This window comes from Octopus bimaculoides, chromosome 3 (assembly GCF_046866305.1).
Source record: "Octopus bimaculoides isolate indiv1 chromosome 3, ASM4686630v1, whole genome shotgun sequence".
Taxonomy (NCBI): Eukaryota; Metazoa; Mollusca; class Cephalopoda; order Octopoda; family Octopodidae; genus Octopus; species Octopus bimaculoides.
Genome location: NC_142930.1, coordinates 162,639,310 through 162,659,599, shown reverse-complemented (window position 1 = coordinate 162,659,599; position 20,290 = coordinate 162,639,310). Strand labels below are relative to the sequence as shown.

Sequence of the window (20,290 nt, the reverse complement as noted above, 5' to 3'; positions counted from 1 at the left end):
TAGTGTTTATTGATTAGCTTCCATCTTGCTGGGTTGTTTGCTTGCTTAGAATGGTCAGATCAGATGCATTACCCCTGGCAACATTGCTGCTGCAACCTCGCTGCATGCATTTAGGGGGGAGGAGAGAGAGGGAGAGTGTGGAAAAAGTGATTGCATTAGAGAGTAAAGATGTGTGTATATATATATATATATATATATATATATATAAGCATATATGCATTGGTAGATGATAGTGTGAGAGAAGGAGAGAGGCAAGAAAGATTGATAGAGTGAAAAGCCAACAGTATTGAAGAAAGACTGGAGAGGAAGTGAAAGATATAGAATTAGAGAAAGAGAAACAGGGGACAGACATTGGCAAGAAGGTGTGATGTATTGAGAGAGGGAGAGAGAGAAGGAGAGAGAGAGAATGGAGACAGAAAGAGAGGAGAGGAAGTGAAAGATGACTTTAAAAAGAGGGGAATGAAAGAGAAAGAAAGTAAAATATCGCTTTGGAAAGAGAGAGAGAGCAAGAGAGAGAGAGAGCAAGAGAGAGAGAGAGCGAGAGAGAGAGAGAGCGAGAGAGAGAGAGCGAGAGTGGGGGGACAGTGAAAAGGGAAGTGTGATATATATGTATCATTAGAGAGTGTGAGATATATCATATCTTATAGATAGATAGATAGATACACACACACACACACACACACACACACACACACACACACACACACACACACATTCAGAGACAGTGAGTGAATTATAATATTCATGTTAAGTGTGAAGTATCCGGTATAAGCGAAAGACAGGTGTGGCTGACAACAGAATGTAATAAGCTTGTAATTTGACTTTCAAGGTTCAATGCTGATTGCAGTTATGGCTGTATGGTTAAGAACTTCAGTTTGTGACTTTGTGGTTTTATGTTTGAGTCCTCTTCACAGCATCTTGGTCAAATGCTTTCTACCTTAGCCACAAGATGACCAAAGGCCTTGTGAGTGATGAAATATGGTAGATGGAAACCTGTGTGTGTATGATAGTAATAGGGACCCTTCCTGTTTGGGTGTGGGTAGCTAGATCTGTCACCCAGTTAAACACCCCTGCCTGGTCTTTTGGTGCCCATACTGTTGTAAACATTCAGGCCAGGTATCAAGTCTGAGAATAACTCCTTATTTCCAAAGAATTACCGAAGTCCTAAAACTGATCATGAATGCTATCAAGTCCTCGAAGACAAATTTTGCAACAGTGGAACAAGATTATTTTCAGGCTCTCATGGCAGCTGGGGGACACACTTTCTCTCAAAATTGAAGGAAGCTACTGAGTTGTGTGTGTGTGTGTGTGTGTGTGTGTGTGTGTGTGTTTATTAGGGTGCTTTGTCAGATATTCCCGATGCCCTCCTTGTCTATTCAGGAACTCGACCCTAATGTACAACCTGAACCCTTTAGTCAAGAAGGGCAGTCTAGGGTGTGCGGTGCTGCTCTTCTTATTAATATTGGTTTCAAATTTTGGCACAAAGCCAGCAACTTTGGGAGAGGTGGTAAGTCGATTAGATCAATCCAAGTGCTCAAACTTGTTCTTCTTTTATTGACCCTAAAAGGATGAAAGGCAAAGTCAACCTCAGTGGAATTTGAACTCAGTATATAAAGACAGACAAAATGCTTCTAAGCATTTTGCCTGACATGCCAATGATTTTGCCAGCACACAAAGCTGCTGGCTTTGTGCCAAAATTTGAAACTAATATTAATAAGAAGAACAGCACTGCACCTTAGACTGCCTTTCTTGACTAAAGGGTTCAGTTTGTACATTAGGGTTGAGTTCCTGAATAGTCAAGGAGGGGATCGGGAATATCTGACAAAACACCCTAATAAACACACACACACAACTCAGTAGAAGTTTTCTCTTTCGGTATTTCTCCTTATTTTGGCAAAGTGGCAAGCTGGTGGGAACGTTAGCATGCTGAGTGAAATGCATAGCAGCATTTCATATCTTTATGTTTTGAGTTCAAATTCCACCGAGGTCAGCTTTGCCTTTCCATTCCTTTCAAGCTCAATAAAATAAGTACCAGATGAGCAATGGGATCGATGTAATCGAATTACCCCTTCCCCGAAATTACTGGCCTTGTGCCAAAATTGGAAACCAATATTTCTCCTTGTTTAACTTGGTTCTCCAAACATCTTAGTACCCCAAGATGTTCCCAAGTTACCCACTCTGCACTTCACCAACACCTTATTCCCATCTTTTCTCACAATAAACTCCCCTCTCCCTCTCTCTCTCTCTCTCTCATTTTCACTCTTTTTCTCCCTCTTTCAGTCACCTTCTCTCTTTCTGTCCCCCTCTCTCTCTCTTCTTTATTCCTAGGCCTTCTGTCCTCTACTCTTTCTTTCCTGCTTCACTCGGTCTACTTTTCTCTCCATTTTCTCTCTCTCTCTCTCTCTCTCTCTCTCTCTCTCTCTCTCTCTCTCTCTCTCTTCTCACTCTCTCTCTATCTCCATTCTCTCTCTCTCTCCCTCTCTTCCATCTCTCGCTTGTCTTTCTCTGATTCTTTCCCTTTGTCTCCACGCTGCTTTGCTTTCCCCTTTCTTCCTCTCTCTCTCTCTCACCCTTTCTTTTGTTTCTGAAATTCCAGTTTTGTCCACGCTACTCCCTCTCTCTCCTACTCTTTCTCTCTCCGGCCCTCTTCCTTTTACTCCACCCCCCTCTCTCTTTGACATCTCACCTAAAGTAATCAGACTTTTAATCAATTTTAAAATTTAGTTTACCGTAGGTGCAATATCAACACCTATCAAACATACAATGTCCTTCCAGACCAATGAATTTTTTGTAATTGCTGTTTAACCCTGGGCCAGTTCAGGTCCTGCAGACCAAAGATATCTCAGTCTAACCCATTGCTTCCATTAACCAAAATGTTCTTTATTAACCAAATTCGATAACTGGCACCCGTGCCATTGGAGTGCTAACAGCACCATCCGAGTGGGATCACTGCCAGAGCAGTGGTCTCGCTTCTGTGCTGGTGGCACGTAAAAAGCACCATTTGAGCGTGATCATTTCCAGCTTCACCTTAATGGCACTCGTGCCGGTGGCATGAGAACAAAACATTGGCTGACTCCTATGCAGGTGGCACATAAAAAACACCATTTGAGCGTCGCCGTTGCCAGTACTGCCGGACTGGCCCTCGTGCCGGTGGCACGTAAAAAGCACCCACTACACTCTTGGAGTGATTGGCGTTAGGAAGGGCATCCAGCTGTAGAAACCCTGCCAGATTAGATTGGAGTCTGGTGCAGCCATCTGGTTTCACCAGTCCTCAATCAAATCGTCCAACCCATGCCAGCATGGAAAACGGACGTTAAATGATGATGATGATGATGATGATCTAAACAAGAGCTAATTCTTTTGTTTTGGCTTTGGTCCCACTCTGCAGCATTTTCGGTGAGTTATTTTCTGCTATAGCCCAGAGCCAGCCAAAGTCTTCTGAATAGATCTGAGATAAGTAAGGGCATAATGGGTAGTTGTTCTATGTTTTAGAGGATGAGATGGACACAATACGATGTGGGAATGAGAGACAGGTGTACCAGGTGGTATTAAGTATCTGTCTGTGTGTCTGCAATTTAATTGATACCATGTGACTTGTTGCAAGATCTTAAACAGAATGTCTGGAGATTGGCATTAAATTAAGTGTTGGATATTGTTTGAAATTGCTTCAGTCTGCCCTCGTGTTGAAGTGTTAATTATCTGAGATATAGCTAGCACATGTGCGTTACTTTACACACACACACATCACTTATTTGTATGCATATACATATGTGTGTATTTCTAGTTTAAATCTGCTCTGAGTCTCCTGGAGAGATTGTTGTTTGTTGATATCTACCAGGAGAATTGTGCAAAAACACAGCATAGATTGAAACAATTAGTTAAACACAAACACACATGTGCGTATATAGATTTATGTAAATATATAGTTTTATGTATAGATATATATGGATGTTTGTGTGTGTGTGTATATATATATATATATATATATATATATATATTTCAAGGTTTTTAACTTTTAAATTTGTATATTTAAAAGAGACAGAAACTTCAAACTCGATATATCCAAGATCGATTTATTCACCACTCTATGTCAACATTTCTGTGCCAAACTTATCCAGTGACTGGTCCATTGGATTTCGACATTTGGCACTTCTTCAAGAATGGTTACCATCGGAACAAAACACGAAAAAACACATACATATTCGTTTCTGTCATTTAACTGTGGCCATGCTGGAGCACTGCCTTTTAGTCAAACAAATCAACCCCAGGACTTAATCCTTTGTAAGCCTGGTACTTATTCCATCATTCTCTGGAAAATTATATATATATATATATATATATATATATATATTAGAAGGTTTGGAGGTGATGTACAGGAATTATTAGAAAAAATAATAAGGTACTCAGAGATCTGGTTGGTTGTACATTTACAAATTTTTAATAATATATCGCATGATTTTATAAATTAGCACTTCCATCTATTCTTCTAGAATCTCCATATATATATATATATATATATATATATATATATATATATATATATATATAGAGAGAGAGAGAGAGAGAGAGAGAGAGAGAGAGAGAGGCGCAGGCATGGCTGTGTGGTAAGTAGCTTACTTACCAATCACATGCTTTCAGGTTCAGTCGCACTGCGTGGCACCTTGTGTCTTCTACTATAGCCTTGAGCTACCAAAAGCCCTGCAAGTGGATTTGGTTGACAGAAACTGGAAGAAGCCTGTCATATATATATATATATATATATGTGTGTGTGTCTGTGTTTGTCCCCCCCCCCACCATTGCTTGACAATCGATGCTGGTGTGTTTACATCCCCATAACTTAGCAGTTCAACAAAAGAGAATGATGGAATAAGTACCAGGCTTACAAAGGATTAAGTCCTGGGGTTGATTTGTTCGACTAAAAGGCAGTGCTCCAGCATGGCCACAGTTAAATGACAGAAACGAATAAAAGAATATATATATATATATATATATATATTGAAAAAAAAGTCGTAAGAATTTTGGAATAACTTCTTTCATTTATTTTATACATATATTAGCGCTTTCGTTCGTCTTTCGAACTTGTCAAATATAACTGAAAATACAGAGATTTATATAAAAACAGGTCTTTTGTGGGGTTTTGTTTATAACAGAACATTGTTTTGTTTTTTTGTTTTTTGGGGGTGAGGCTTTGAAGACAATGGAAGATGTATAAGCAAATAGATAGATAGATAGGCAGATAGAGAGATAGATAGATACACTGATAGTCAGACATCCATCTCCCTATCTGTCTGACTATCAGTCTATCTATCTATCTCTCTATCTGCCTATTTATCTATCTATTTGCTTATACATCTTCCATTGTCTCCAAAGCCTCACCCCCAAAAAACAAAAAAACAAAACAATGTTCTGTTATAAACAAAACCCCCCAAAACACCTGTTTTTATATAAATAAGCTAGATCTCTGTATTTTCAGTTATATTTGACAAGTTTGAAAGACGAACGAAAGCGCTAATATATGTATAAAATAAATGAAAGAAGTTATTCCAAAATTCTGACGACCTTTTTTTCAATATTTACCTCTGTACATCACACCTAACACTCTACATATATATATATATATATATATATATATATATATATATATATATGTCATTTATCTTGTTTCAGTTGTTGGATTGCAGCCATACTGGAACAATATCTTCAAAAACAAATCAGCCCCCAGTATTTCAATTTTTTTACACTCCGGTACTTATTCTTTCCGTCTCTTTTTGCCAAACCACTTAGTTACAGGGGCATAAACAAACCAACACCAGCTGTCAAGTGGTACTACAGTGCAAACACACACACACACACACACACACACACAAATATACATATGATGAACTTCCTCCAGTTTCCACCTACCAAATACACTCACAAAGCTTTGGTCAGCCTGTGGCCAAAGTAGGAAGGAATATCATCATCATCATCATCATTGTTATTGTGACAGAATCATTAGCATGCTGGGAAAAATGCTTACCAACATTTTGTCCGCCCTTACATTCTGAGTTCAAATTCTGCAAAAGTTGACTTTGCCAGTTATCCTCTTGGGGTCAATAAGATAAGTACCAGCTGAATACTGGGGTTGATGTAATCACCTTATATCCTCCCCAGAACCACTGGCCTTGTGCCAAAATTTGAAACCATTCTTCTTATTATTATTATTATCATCATTATTATTACTATTATTATCATTATTATTATTATTATTATCATCATCATTATTATTATCATTATTATTATTATTATTATTATTGAGTGAGATAGAGTAGTGCATGCCATCAAATTGACACTGGGGTAAAATATACAAAGCCCAGTATACCCATCATGACTACCCGTCTGATTAGGGTACACCGGGCACATGCATCACAACCATATGTGCGCAACATAGTGATCTCATATCAAGATAAACAGCCAGCGCATGACCGCGCAGGTGGAGCCCAGTTAGAATTTTCTTCAGGTCGAGTAGCCCATCCCGCTCAAAATGTCCCTGAATAAGGGTTATTTACAGATGTTGGATGAAACACACATGTTTCCAAAGGTGAATTATCCAAACCCCAAAGAATTCCTCTCAACACATGGCTATGATGCTCCCCAACTACTTCTGCTCATGATCAGGGATGCACATATCGTCAGCCACCAAGGGACATGCTCAACTGGTTAAGGTCAAACAACTGACATGAAAATCTGTGGTATTAAGCAAAATATTTGCTGCAGCCCATCTTTTTACTATTATGATTATTATTATTATTATTATTATTATTATTATTATCATTATTATTGTTATTATTATTGTTTATTTGTGTATTGTTATATTTTCAGATATTAATAAGTGAAATAGGTATGTGGGCCTTTAGTTCGGAACCTCAACGTTCTATTACTATTCTCTGTGCTGCTTGCAGGCTTCCACAGATTATTCGAAGAATTTTCCGATTCATAGGTAAGCTTATTTCCTCTCATTTCTCCCTCTCTTTCCCTTTCTTTATTTCTTTCTTTCCTTCTCTCAATCTTTCTTTCTTTTTTTTGGAATCGCTCCTATTTCTCTCTGCTTTTATTTCTTTTTGTTTTTTGTCTCTTATCTCTCTCTCTCTCTCTCTCTTTCATCTCTCTCTTGTCTCTCTTTCGCATCCCTCTTTCTTTCTCATCTTTCTTTCACGTCTCTCTCTTTCTCACCTCTCTTGCTCACCTCTTTTGCTCACCTCTCTCTCGCTCACCTCTCTCTCTCTCTCACCTCTCTCTCTCTCACCTCTCTCTCTCTCACCTCTCTCGCTCTCACCTCTCGCTCTCACCTCTCTCTCTCTCTCTCACCTCTCTCTCTCTCTCACCTCTCTCTCTCTCACCTCTCTCTCTCTCACCTCTCTCCCTCACCTCTCTCTCTCTCACCTCTCTCTCTTCATCTCTCCCTCACACCTCTCTCTCTTCATCTCTCCCTCACCTTCCTTTCTTTTTCATCTTTCTATTTCATTCTTCTTTTTCCATCATTCCTTATTCTCCTTTCTCTCTCTCTCTAATTTCTTTCTCTCCACTTCTCTTTCTCTTTCCTCCTCTATTGTTTCTCTATTCTCCCCCCTCTCTCTCACTCCCTCCCTCCTTCCCTCCCCTACAATGTCAATTACTTGATATGAACACTTTAATAATTCTATTGAGATTTTATCTTCTTATTGCTGTAGAATGTGAAATTGTGTGTGTGTGTGTATGTGTATGTGTGTGTGTGTGTGTGTGTGGTGCTGTGTTGTGTTGTATGTAAGTTTACTTGTGGTGTGCGTTTGTGTATTTGCTGGCATGCATACATGTGTGTGTCGCTGTATGTATTCACACACATACATGTGTGGGTGTCCCTGTATTCACATGTGTGTCAGATGCTCAAGAGGAAAGATACAGTATGTGTGTGGTGTGTGGTCTAATTGTTAATAATTATCAGTGTGTCACCCATGTACATGGGTGTGTGTTAATTGTCTTAGTAATTATAATTAATCCACATACAGATTACATCAGGATACATTCTATTCTTCAGCTGTTAAATGAAGATCATTAATTTGGCACTTCCTCTCATTATCGTTACTAGTTAAACCCACAAGGAAATCTCTGTGTTATCTAACCTCCTTAAAATAGCAGCAAAATCTCTCTTGAACCACACCCAGATCTCTTTATCCTTTCATAACTGGCGCTTCACCGGTTACGATGATAAGTATTTCGGTTGATCCGATCAGCAGAACAGCCTGCTTTTGAAATTAACATGCAAGTGGCTGAGCACTCCACAGACAATCGTACCCTTAACATCATTCTCAAGGTGATTTGACATGACACAGAATGTGACAAGGCTGGTCCATTGAATTACTGGTATAACTCATTTTTGTCAGTGAGTGGACTGAAGCAATCTGAAATAAAGTATCTTGCTCAAGGACACAACATGCTGCTGAGAATTGAACTCATAACCTTACAATCATGAGCTGAGCAACCTAACCTCTAAACCATACACCTTCATAATCCTTTCATAACAACTTCCCTGACACTACCACTCATTCTACAATGCAAAGCATCCTCACTCCATTTTGAAGTGTTCGTATTTAAATTAAAACCTTCCAACGTAATTTTATGTGAGAAATATTCTATCAGATATGTTGTAAACATTGTCTTAATGGCGGAAAAAATCGGTTATTGTATTAAGTTCTTTGAAATTCTTAATTATATTCATGTTAATGGAAGCAACACCAGTGGATGTCATATATACTCTTTTCTAAATTGTGTATGATAAATCTCATCTAACATATGGCTAGCAGTGAGTATACATCATCGACAAGGGCCCAAACACCCATAATGCATCTGGCATTCTCCCTACTCATTGCCAGAATGATTTTACATTTTCTTCCAATATCTATTATGTTCTTAAAAACAGCACATCCATAAGAGATTTCATCTCAGATTAAAACTACAGCAACTTGCCTGTCTGTGGTGTATATACATTAAAAATGATACATAGATGTGTATGTTTATTTAATGCTACCTCAATTAGGTACACCAGATTATTTATTCAAGCCAGCAGTTATTTGCAACATCAGGAAGTGTGTTATTTACTGTTTCCCAAATCAGAGGCAACCAATCTCTCCTAGGCATGTGGCTGACTGCAAGTACATGTTATTTGACAAGGCCTAACAAGGCTGAAATACATCTGATATTCTTTGTTAGCTGCCGATGGGATGATTTTTCATCCCTCTCCGATATATATTGTGTTTTTAAACACAGCACATCCATAACTGATTTTATCTCAGACCAAAACCACAGTAACTTGCCTGTCAACAATATATATATATATATATACATCAAGAGTAATATGTAGATGGCTATATAGGTAATGTGATTTATTAGTTATGACTGGCACCTGTGCCAGTGGAGCGCTAAGAGCACCGTCTGAGCGTGATCATTGCCAGAGCAGCAGCCTGGCTTCCATGCCAGTGGCACGTAAATAGCACCATTTCAGTGTGATCGTTACCAGCGTCACCTTACTGGTAATTGTGCCAGTGGCACGTGAAAAAACATTCAAGCAAAGTTGTTGCCAGTGCCACTGGACTGACTCCTGTGCAGGTGGCACGTAAAAGACATCATTTTGAACATGGCCATTGCCAGTACCACCTGACAGGCCTTCATGCCGGTGGCACATAAAAGCACCCACTACACTCTCGGAGTGGTTGGCGTTAGGAAGGGTATCCAGCTGTAGAAACTCTGCCAAATCAGATTGGAGCCTGGTGTAGCCATCTGGTTCAGCAGTCCTCAGTCAAATCATCCAACCCATGCTAGCATGGAAAGTGGACGTTAAACGACGACGACGACGATGATGATGATGAAAAAACGATGAAATATATTACTATGTATTTCGTAGGCATTTTCTGTTTCTGGAATTTCTTCCTACTTCACAGAACAAATTACACTTTTACAAATCTTAGTCCAAGAAACTTGTCAGGTGGACTAGCATTGCAATCATCTATAGAACCTGCAACTGTAGACAAGAAATTAGCAATCAAAAGACATTAATAAAAATATTAAAGCAAGCTCAACCAGGTGTTGATGTTGATGATTTTTAGATGTCTTAACTAAATGAGTTTTGTAGTTGGAGTTTTGCCCTAATGATTGTAATCTATGTTCTCTCTCCAATAGGCGTCTTTCTCTTCGGTGCCATGGCATTGATGGTATTCACAGATGTCATCAAATTAATGACGGGGCGTTTACGGCCGAATTTCCTTGATATCTGCCAAGTAAATCGGTCGAAGTGCTTCTTGCAAAATCAGAGTGGAGGAGATGAGTTGTGCCTGGTCAAAAATATGTTACACCTCCGCAATGCTCGGTAAGTGCTCCTTATTTTATTTCTCACATCTGTTGTGGTGCCGCTGTTGTCTTGTTTGAGATTTTGGAATGGAATGGAAAGTGCTGTTGATTTCTTTTCTCTGGATTTGTTATTAGAAGTTGATTTAACCCTTCAATACACAGATTACTCTATCAAATGAATGTAATGCTTATTTATCTACACTTATTTGAATTAACCATGAATTTATTTACATTATTTACATTTGATGGATATTTGTCCTCATCTTGTTTGTTGTTAACACAACATTTCGGCTGATATACCCTCCAGCCTTCATCAGGTGTCTTGGGGAGATTTCAAACCTGGGTTCTCATTCCAATATTATTATTATTATTATTATTATTATTATTATTATTATTATTATTATTATTATTATTATTATTATTATTTTTATTATAATATTGAAAAATACTTTAGGAATGAGAACCCAGGTTCGAAATTTCCCCAAGACACCTGATGAAGGCTGGAGGGTATATCAGCCGAAACATTGTGTTAACGACAAACAAGATGAGGACAAATATCTGTCAAATGTAAATAATGTACATAATTCCTCATATTTTAAATAGAGAACTGAATAATAATAATAATAATAATAATAATAATAATAATAATAATAATAATAATAATAATAATAATAATAATAGTAACATTGAAAAATACTTTAGGAATGAGAACCCAGGTTCGAAATTTCCTCAAGACACCTGATGAAGGCTGGAGAGTATATCAGCCGAAATGTGTTAACAACAAACAAGATGAGGACAAATATCTGTCTAATGTAAATAATGTACATAATTCCTCATCTCTTAAATGTAGAACTGTAACCATGAATTATTTTGTAGCTGTGAAATTTTGATGATTGTTTATTTTTAGAATGACATTGTTGGGTAAGTATGAGAGGCTGGATCTGGCCAGTTTTAACATAAAACAGGTCGAATATTTAATCCAGATATGGTTTGTTTAAATGCTAAACTGTTAAATGTGCATATTCTTTTTTGGTTTTGTATCCTGTGGTCACTCAGCCATTTAACCACATGATGAGTTGTGTCATGATATCTCATTAGCACTTAACCATTCAACTGTGAAAAGAGTCATATTATATAAAACTTTGCTAATACTTAATCACTGAACCATGAAAGGAGAGTCACATTAAACAGACCATTGTTAGCACTGGACCATTCAACTGTGAAAAGAGTCATAATGTATAAAACCTTGCTATCATTTAGTCATTCAACTGTGGAGAGAGAATCATGTTATACAGAAACTTGCTAGCATTAAACCATTCAAATGTGAAGGTAGAATCATCTCATGGAACATTTCTAACATTTAGCAATTCCATCTCAAAGGAAACGTTATTTATGTAGCACATTCATAACATTTAACTTTTCTACCATGGAGGAATGATCACGTCATGAAAGCTTCATTATTTGGTTGAGCTAGCACAGATTTCCATGGAACCATACTGGCATTTAACCATTCAACATAAAGTACTGCAACGTTGCTAATTCTGATGACAGAGATGGTTAGGTGGTGGTTGTGCTGCTACTGTTGGCCATCAGATATAACAATGGAACCAACCTCACTTAAAACTTTTATTCGTTTCCTTTCTTTCCAGAACTTCATTTCCCTCAATGAATGCATGTTTAACTTCATATGCAGCTGTCTTCCTTGTGGTGAGTTACATTCATATTTTTCAGTGTTTATTAAATGATTGGATGTATCCATGTTTTTCACCATTTTTCAGAATCTTTGGGAACATTTAGGAACATTTTTTGGGACCATTTAGGGATTATTGTTTTCTTTATCCTTTTACATGTTTCAGTCATTTGACTGCAGCCATGCTGGAGCACTGCTTTGAAGGGTTTTAGCTGAAGAAATTGACCCCAAGTCTTATTCTTTGTAAGCCTAGTACTTATTCTATTAGTCTCCAGACTGCTAAGTTATGTGTGCGCAGACAAACCAACGTCAGTTGTCAAGCAATGGTGCGAGGGGGACAAACACAGACACACACAGACACACACACACACAGACACACACACACACACACACACACACACACACACACACACACACACACACACACACACACACACACACACACACACACACACACACACACACACACACACGCACACACACATGCAATGGCCCAGTGCTTAGGGCAGCGGACTTGAGGTCGTAGGATCGCAGTTTCGATTCCCAGACTGGGCATTGTGAGTGTTTATTGAGCGAAAACACCTAAAGGTCCACGAGGCTCTGGCAGGGGATGGTGGCGAACCCTGCTGTACTCTTTCACCACAACTTTCTCTCACTCTTACTTCCTGTTTCTGTTGTACCTGTATTTCAAAGGGGCCAGCCTTGTCACACTCTGGTGTCATCCTGAATCTCCCAAGAACTACGTTAAGGGTACACGTGTCTGTGGAGTGCTCAGCCACTTTCACGTTAATAAATGAGCTGCGACGTCACTGGTGCCAAGCTGTATCGGCCCCTTTGCCTTTCCTTTGGATAACATCGGTGGCATGAAGAGGAGAGGTTGGTATGCATGTGAGACTGCTGGTCTTCCATAAACAACCTTTCCCAGACTTGTGCCTCAGAGGATAACTTTCTAGGTGCAATCCCATGGTCATTCATGACCAAAGGGGGTCGCACAAAAAATAACGTGTGTCTCCTTGTCTTCACCTCATGCAATAGTTGTAAATGAGTGTCTCCCTCCAACAAGGGGCATTGTTTAAAAAATAGCTTGCTTGGAAACAGGTAAGGGTTAGTGGCAGAAAAAGTGTCCAACTGCATGAAATCTCCCTGAACGAATTCCATGTGACTCATACTAACATGAAGAAGACATTTAATCAATGATCGTTATATGTGTGTGTATATATATATACATATATATATATATACGTGAATATATATACATTACTGATGTCACAGTACTTAATGGATGTGTTTCATTTATGTGCTTATTGGTCGTGGGATTCATTGTGACAATAGGCCCTTTAAGATGTCAAGTGTTAAAAAAAAATACTGAATACTTTAAACCAGTTGAAACAAATCACCAAGTAGTTGGATCAGAACAGTGGAAATCGATATTTTGCTATTATTTCAGGTTGACAACACTGTATACCTGAGTGACTTTGAAACAAATTTACATTACTGGTCTGATGTAGAGACATCATCATCATCATCGTTTAACGTCCGTTTTCCATGCTGACATGGGTTTGACGGTTTGACTGGGGGACTGGCATGCCAGGAGGCTGCTCCAGGCTCCAATCTGATCTGGCAAGGTTTCTGCAGCTGGATGCCCTTCCTAATGCCAACCACTCTGAGAGTGTAGTAGGTGCTTTTTACGTGCCACCGGTACTGGATCCAGTCAGGTGGCACTGGCATCAACCATGTTCAGATGGTGTTTTTTATGGTGCTTTTTAGATGCCACTGCTACGGGAAGCCAATCAGGTGGCACTGGCATTGACCCACGCTTGAATGGTGCTTACTACATGCCACCAGCATGGGTGCCAGTCGGGTGGCACTGGTATTGGCCACAACTACAATTTCCATTTTGATTTCGATCTTGATTTGCTTTCGATTTTTTTATTTTACTTGACTCAAAAGGCCTTCTCAAACGCAGCGTATTGCCCAGTGATTCAAAGGTACTTTTAAAATGGGCTGGTTATGCGACACTGGTATAGGCTACAGCTGTGATCTCACTTTACTTGCTGGGCCTTCTCAATCACGAGCAAAATTTATCTTCAGATGTGCAACACCTCTACACAAGTAAAACAAAATTAAGTTTTGAGAGTGTAGTGGGTGATTTTTATTTGCCACTGGCACGAGGGCCAGTCAGGCGGTACTGGCATCAGCCATGCTCAAATGGTGCTTTTTACGTGCCACCTGCACAAGAGCCAGTCCTGCAGCACTGGCAACGACCATGCTAGAATGGTGTATTTTACGTGCTACCAGAACAGGAGCCAGTCAACCAATGCTGGCAATGATCCTGCTATATATATATATATATATATATATATATATATATATATATATATATATTATAGAGAGAGAGAGGGCGGGGAGTGTGTGTATGTGTCTGATTGCTGTGCAGTCATATCCACAGAAGATCACTCTCTGAACATTAAAAGAAACATACTTTAAACAAATGTATTTAGTAAACATACATTTTCAGTTTTGAAATTGATATAAATATAAGTCTACACACACACACACACACACATGCAAAAATATATACATATATCAGCTACTTTCTCTGAAAATTCTTGCTTTTTTTGGATAGAATTGGTGGAAGATGTATTTCCCGATTGAATTTCTCTGTTCTTTAACTGCAACCACTCAGCTATTGAACAAGTAGTTCCTATTTCCAGCTAGGTTACCTAATTTGGCAGATTTACCATTACCAGTCACAGCATGAAACAACCATCAATAGCAAAATGAGAACACTTTACCAAACGCTTCCATTCAACTATCATCTTAAGAATCTCTTGCTTAGTTCCATTAACCCTAGTTTTGTTTATATCTGTATACACAGAAACTTTAACTCTAGATTTACCCCTAGTTGACTGCCGGTTCTTGTTTCTATCTATGAATAATTTCATGCGCTTTCAGAAACATCTACAGCTTCAGTTTTATTTTTGTGTTTTGAATTTGATATGTGAGTCATCTATGGCAGTTAAAATCAATATCAGTTTGAAAGATCAATACGTTAGAAGGAAGATTTTGATTTTTATGTTTTTTCTTCCTATTTCTATTTAATAGGTAAAATGAACCAATTTAACTTTGACACTACTAACACAGCTACAGTTAAAAAGACTACACCATTTAGTCACCTACTTCCGTAACAAAACAGTATCTTGTGGCTTTCTTTGGGTGGTGGGGGTCGCTTTTCTTTTCCCCCCCTTTTTTTTTTCTTTTTCTTATTCAGCTATGCAACTTTACACCTTCTCACAAGTACTCAAAAATTGGGTCTTTTTGCACGTGACTAACTACACGTTACCAGTAAACTCCGCTGCCAATGAGTAAACTGCTGTCTAAAGATGCTGATAGATGTCTATACTTACTACTACTACTACTATTATAACTCCCACCACTTCCCCTACTACTACTACTACTACTACTACTACTACTACTACTACTACTACTACTACTACTACTACTACTACTGTAAACTTTTTGATGACTTGTTCAATGTTACTGGCACCAATGCTCAATGATGGTATAGTGACTATTGCAGTGAAAACCACCACAACTAGTACTACTACCACCACTTCCCCTACTACTACTACTACTACTACTACTACTTGTAAGAGTAGTAGGGATTACTATTTTTATTATGCTTCTGATTGTTAATGAGTTAAACATCTGGAGAAATGACTTCATCATCATCATTTAGTGTCCATGTCCTGTACTGGCATGAATTAAACAGTTTGACAGGACCCAATGGGTCTAAGGACCACATCACACTCCAGTGTCTGCTTCAGCATAGTTTCTACTGTTGGATGCCTTCCAGAGTGACAAAGTTCTGAGAGAAATTTGATGTCTAACTGGAATTGTACTATCTAATTCATCATTAGATAAAAATCATTCACAAAAGGTTTGGGTATAAGTGGACAGGATGTTACTCAGTTTAATATCCCTACCTGATCCTTGGGAGCTTTTAGCTGTATTCCTACTGTTGCAAATATTTAGACCAGGCTTCCTTTCCCACTCCCACCAACACTGGAAACCCTGGAAAGAATTTTGACCACTTTGCTTCCATTTCTGAATTAATCATTTAAAATGAAAAGATTAAGTTGGTGCTTGTATCTAATATCATCATTCTATGGTCAAGGCACATAGCCTAGTGGTTAGGGAACTTGGCTCATGATCCATAATGTCATGGGTTCAATTCTTGCATAGACAGTTGATTGTATCATTGAGCAAGGCACTTCACTTCATATTGCTACAATATGCTCAGATGTGAATGAGCACCAGCCATGTACTGATGCAGTCGCTCTCCCTCCAGCTGCCCCATCCTTGATGTGCTGCAGGATTAAGGGCAGGTTGGGGAGCTAAGAAGGTATCTGTGTCTGTTGGTAAATACATAGACCCCTAAAAGAATTAGCAAAATGATGCCAATACCGCCTGGTTGGCCCTCATGCCAGTGGCACATAAAAAGCACCCAGTAGTTGGTGTTAGGGAGGGCATCCAGCTGTAAAAGCTTTGCCAGATCAGATTGGAGCCTGGCGCAGCCTTCTGGCTTGTCGGCCCTCAGTCAAACCGTCCAACCCATGCCAGCATGAAAAGGCGGCGAGCTGGCAGAAGAGTTAGCACACCGGGCAAAATGCTTAGTGGTATTTTGTCTGTCTTTATGTTCAGAGTTCGAATTCTACCAAGGTCGACTTAGCCTTTCATCCTTTCAGGGTCGATTAAATAAGTACCAGTTACACACTGGGGTCGATGTAATCGACTTAATCCCTTTGTCTGTCCTTGTTTATCCCTTCTATGTTTAACGCCTTGTGGGCAATAAATAAATAAGGAAAGTGGATGTTAAACGACGACGATGATGATGATGATGGTTCGTGTTACTAAATTTCACTCAGTCATGAATGATGACTGGTTGTACTATCATTTTAAGTTATTTATTTAATAAAATGATATTTAAGTGTCCCAGTTACATTACCCAGAAAACACAGTTTCAACACTTGTGGCACACCACAGCTTCGGAAATTCAGCCATTGCCATGAAGACTTTGGAATAATCTTTTATACAGTAAATTCCTTAGTTTCTTTTATCTTACTTCAGTAATTGGATTGCAGTCATACTGGGGCACCGCCTTGAAGGGTTTAGTGGAATAAACCAACCCCAGTGCTTAGTTTTTAATTTGATACTTATTCTATCAAACTCTTTTGCCAAATTGCTAAGTTACATAAGCAAGACCAATACCAGTTCTCAAGCAGTGATGAGGGACAACAGCAAACACTCACACACATACACGTATATGCACACACACATACACTCACATGCACACATACACATACATACATATAAACACACACACACAGTGAGTTTCCACATAGTTTCTGTTTGCCACATTCTCTCACAAGGCATTAGTTGACCTGGGGCTATAGTAGGATGCACAGAAGGATTGAACCTGAAACTACATGGCTACAAAGCAAGCTTCTTAACCACACAGTTATGTCAGTGCCTAAAAAAAAAACAAGAACAAACAAATGAAAAAGAAGAATTTTTTTTAAGAAGAATATTCTCAAAGAATCAGTTTAGCCTTAATGATTTAACTTGTCTCCTGATTTCAATTAATATTGGTATATTTTATTCCGTTTCAGATCTATATACATTATGGTGTTGGCACCCACACCTTAAAACTTGTACGAGTATTCTTGGCCATGATATTCTGTATGATGTCTCTACTTTGTGGATTAGTAGAAATTGGACTGTTCCGAAGTTACTGGACAGATGTCGTTGCTGGCTTTGGAATGGGTGTTCTCATGGCTGCCTACCTGGTAAGAAACAATACAAATTATTAAAGCTTCCAAGCATCTCATATCAAACACATCTAGTCGCTTCCTTTCCACCTTTCCCAGTCCCCACATCTCTGCACCATATAACATTGTCATTATATATATATATATATATATATATATATATATATATATATATATATATATATATATATGGGTATGTCATAATACATTCAAACCAAGTTCGACAAGTGGCACCCATGCCAACCTCTCATTCATTGGACACTAAACTCTGCTTGCGAAGACCTGTTGGGGCAAGTGAAATCGAAATCGTAATTGAACCAAATTCGATGACTGGCACCTGTTAGTGCTCCACTGGCACCTGTGCCAGTGGAGCACTAACAGCACGGTCTGAGCTTGATCATTGCCAGAGCAGCTGTCTGCCTTCCGTGCCGGTGGCACGTAAATAGCACCATTTGAGCGTGATTGTTACCAGCGTCACCTTACTAGCACTTGTGCCGGTGACATGTGAAAAAAACTCGATCGAGGTCATTGCCAGTGCCACTGGACTGGCTCCTGTGCAGGTGGTACGTAAAAAACACCATTTGAGCATGGCCGTTGCCAGTACTGCCTGACTGGCCCTCATGCTGGCGGCACGTAAAAAGCACCCACTACACTCTCGGAGTGGTTGGCGTTAGGAAGGGCATCCAACTGTAGAAACTCTGCCAGATCTTGCTGGGATCAAATTGAATGAAGTCTCATGTAGGCTTCTGCTGAACCACCAGGCTCACCTCTATCTATCCAAATTGTGTACATAGGATTGTGTGTGTGTTTATGTGTGGCTGCTATATCGATGTTGCTTTGTTATAAGGTTTCCAATATTGCTTGTAGTATAATTTTAAAATCTGTAATTATTATAAAATAACGATGATGATTCCAACCAAATGAATTAAAACATTTTCTTGAGAAAACAGACTAATGACTGTCAGTAATTTGAATGTATTTATTTTTGTTGTCTTCCAGGGTGGATTTGTGCTACATAATTTCAGTGAACACACATTGGACAAAAAACTGCTCCGAGCACTGAAAACATATTTGTTGCAACATGGAGGGTCATCTGGACGTCCAGGGGTAAGCTTCCAGAACACTACAGTATTTATTTCTCATATGGGTTCAGGCGTTGCTGTATGGTAAGAATCGTTAGCACGCCTGGCGAAATACTTAGCGGTATTTCGTCTGCTGCTACGTTCTGAGTTCAAATTCCGCCGAGGTCGACTTTGCCCTTCATCCTTTCGGGGTCGATAAATTAAGTACCAGTTATGCACTGGGGTCGAAGTAATCGACTTAATCCCTTTGTCTGTCCCTGTTTGTCCCCTCTATGTTTAGCCCCTTGTGGGCAATAAAGAAATAAATATGCTTCTCCCAACCACATGGTCCTGAGTTCAGTTCCACTGTGTCTCCTTGAGCAACTGTCTTCTACTATAGCTGTAAGCCAACCAAAGTCTTGTGAGTAGATTTTGTAAATGAAAGCTGAAAGAAGCCCATCATATATATATATATAGGGAGGATTCACAAAAAAACAAAAGACGAAGACAGGTAGTGTAGACAACAAACAAATGTATTAGTTTAACGCTTGAGAAGTGAAAAAGTCTTTAACGTTTCGAACCTACGCTCTTCCTCAGAAAGGAACACAGAAAGAAACAGGGAGAGAAAATAAAGAATGTGTAGTGGCTAGTGATCTATCATGTCAAATGCCGGGCAGAGGGGTCACACAGGAGAGCTAGGAAGAAGGGAAGATAATAAAGTAGTGGTGATCCCACTACTTTAATATATCTGCCAACCTCTCCTTCATTGGACACTAAACTCAGCTTGTGAAGACCTGTTGGGGCAAGTGAAAGCGAAATCATGATGGCACCTGTACCAGTGGAATGCTAAGGGCACCGTCCGAGTGTGATCGTTGCCAGAGCAGCTGTCTGGCGTCCGTGCCAGTGGCACGTAAATAGTACCATTTGAGCATGATCGTTACCAGCATCGCCTTACTGGCACTTGTGCTGGTGGCACGTGAAAAGACATTCGAGCCGCTGGACTGGCTCCTGTGCAAGTGCCACGTAAAATACACCATTTTGAGCATGGCTGTTGCCAGTACCGCCTGTCTGGCCCTCATGTTGGTGGCATGTAAAAGCACCCACTACACTCTCGGAGTGATTGGTGTTAGGAAGGGCGTCCAGCTGTAGAAACTCTGCCAGACCAGATTGGAGTCTGGTGCAGCCATCTAGTTTAGCAGTCCTCAGTCAAATCGTCCAACCCATGCTAGCATGGAAAGCGGATGTTAAACGATGGTGATGATGATGATGATTAACTCTTTAGCTTCCAGATTACTCTGTCAAATGAAATGCTTGTTGACATTGTTTTGAATTCATCATACATTACTTTG

General features: G+C 39.3%; 1 protein-coding gene across 6 annotated transcripts in view; it reads left to right on the top strand.

Moving 5' to 3' along the window:
* Positions 1-20,290, top strand: part of LOC106883996 (phospholipid phosphatase-related protein type 1) — a 212,906-nt gene that overhangs the window by 142,595 nt on the left and 50,021 nt on the right. For all 6 annotated transcript variants that reach the window (XM_089349933.1, XM_089349932.1, XM_089349928.1 and 3 more), the window contains exons 4-8: positions 6,862-6,979; positions 10,192-10,378; positions 12,009-12,066; positions 17,722-17,898; positions 18,880-18,987. In XM_089349933.1, coding sequence (XP_089206059.1) covers positions 6,862-6,979; positions 10,192-10,378; positions 12,009-12,066; positions 17,722-17,898; positions 18,880-18,987 — 648 coding nt within the window. The remainder of the gene's footprint in view (positions 1-6,861; positions 6,980-10,191; positions 10,379-12,008; positions 12,067-17,721; positions 17,899-18,879; positions 18,988-20,290) is intronic.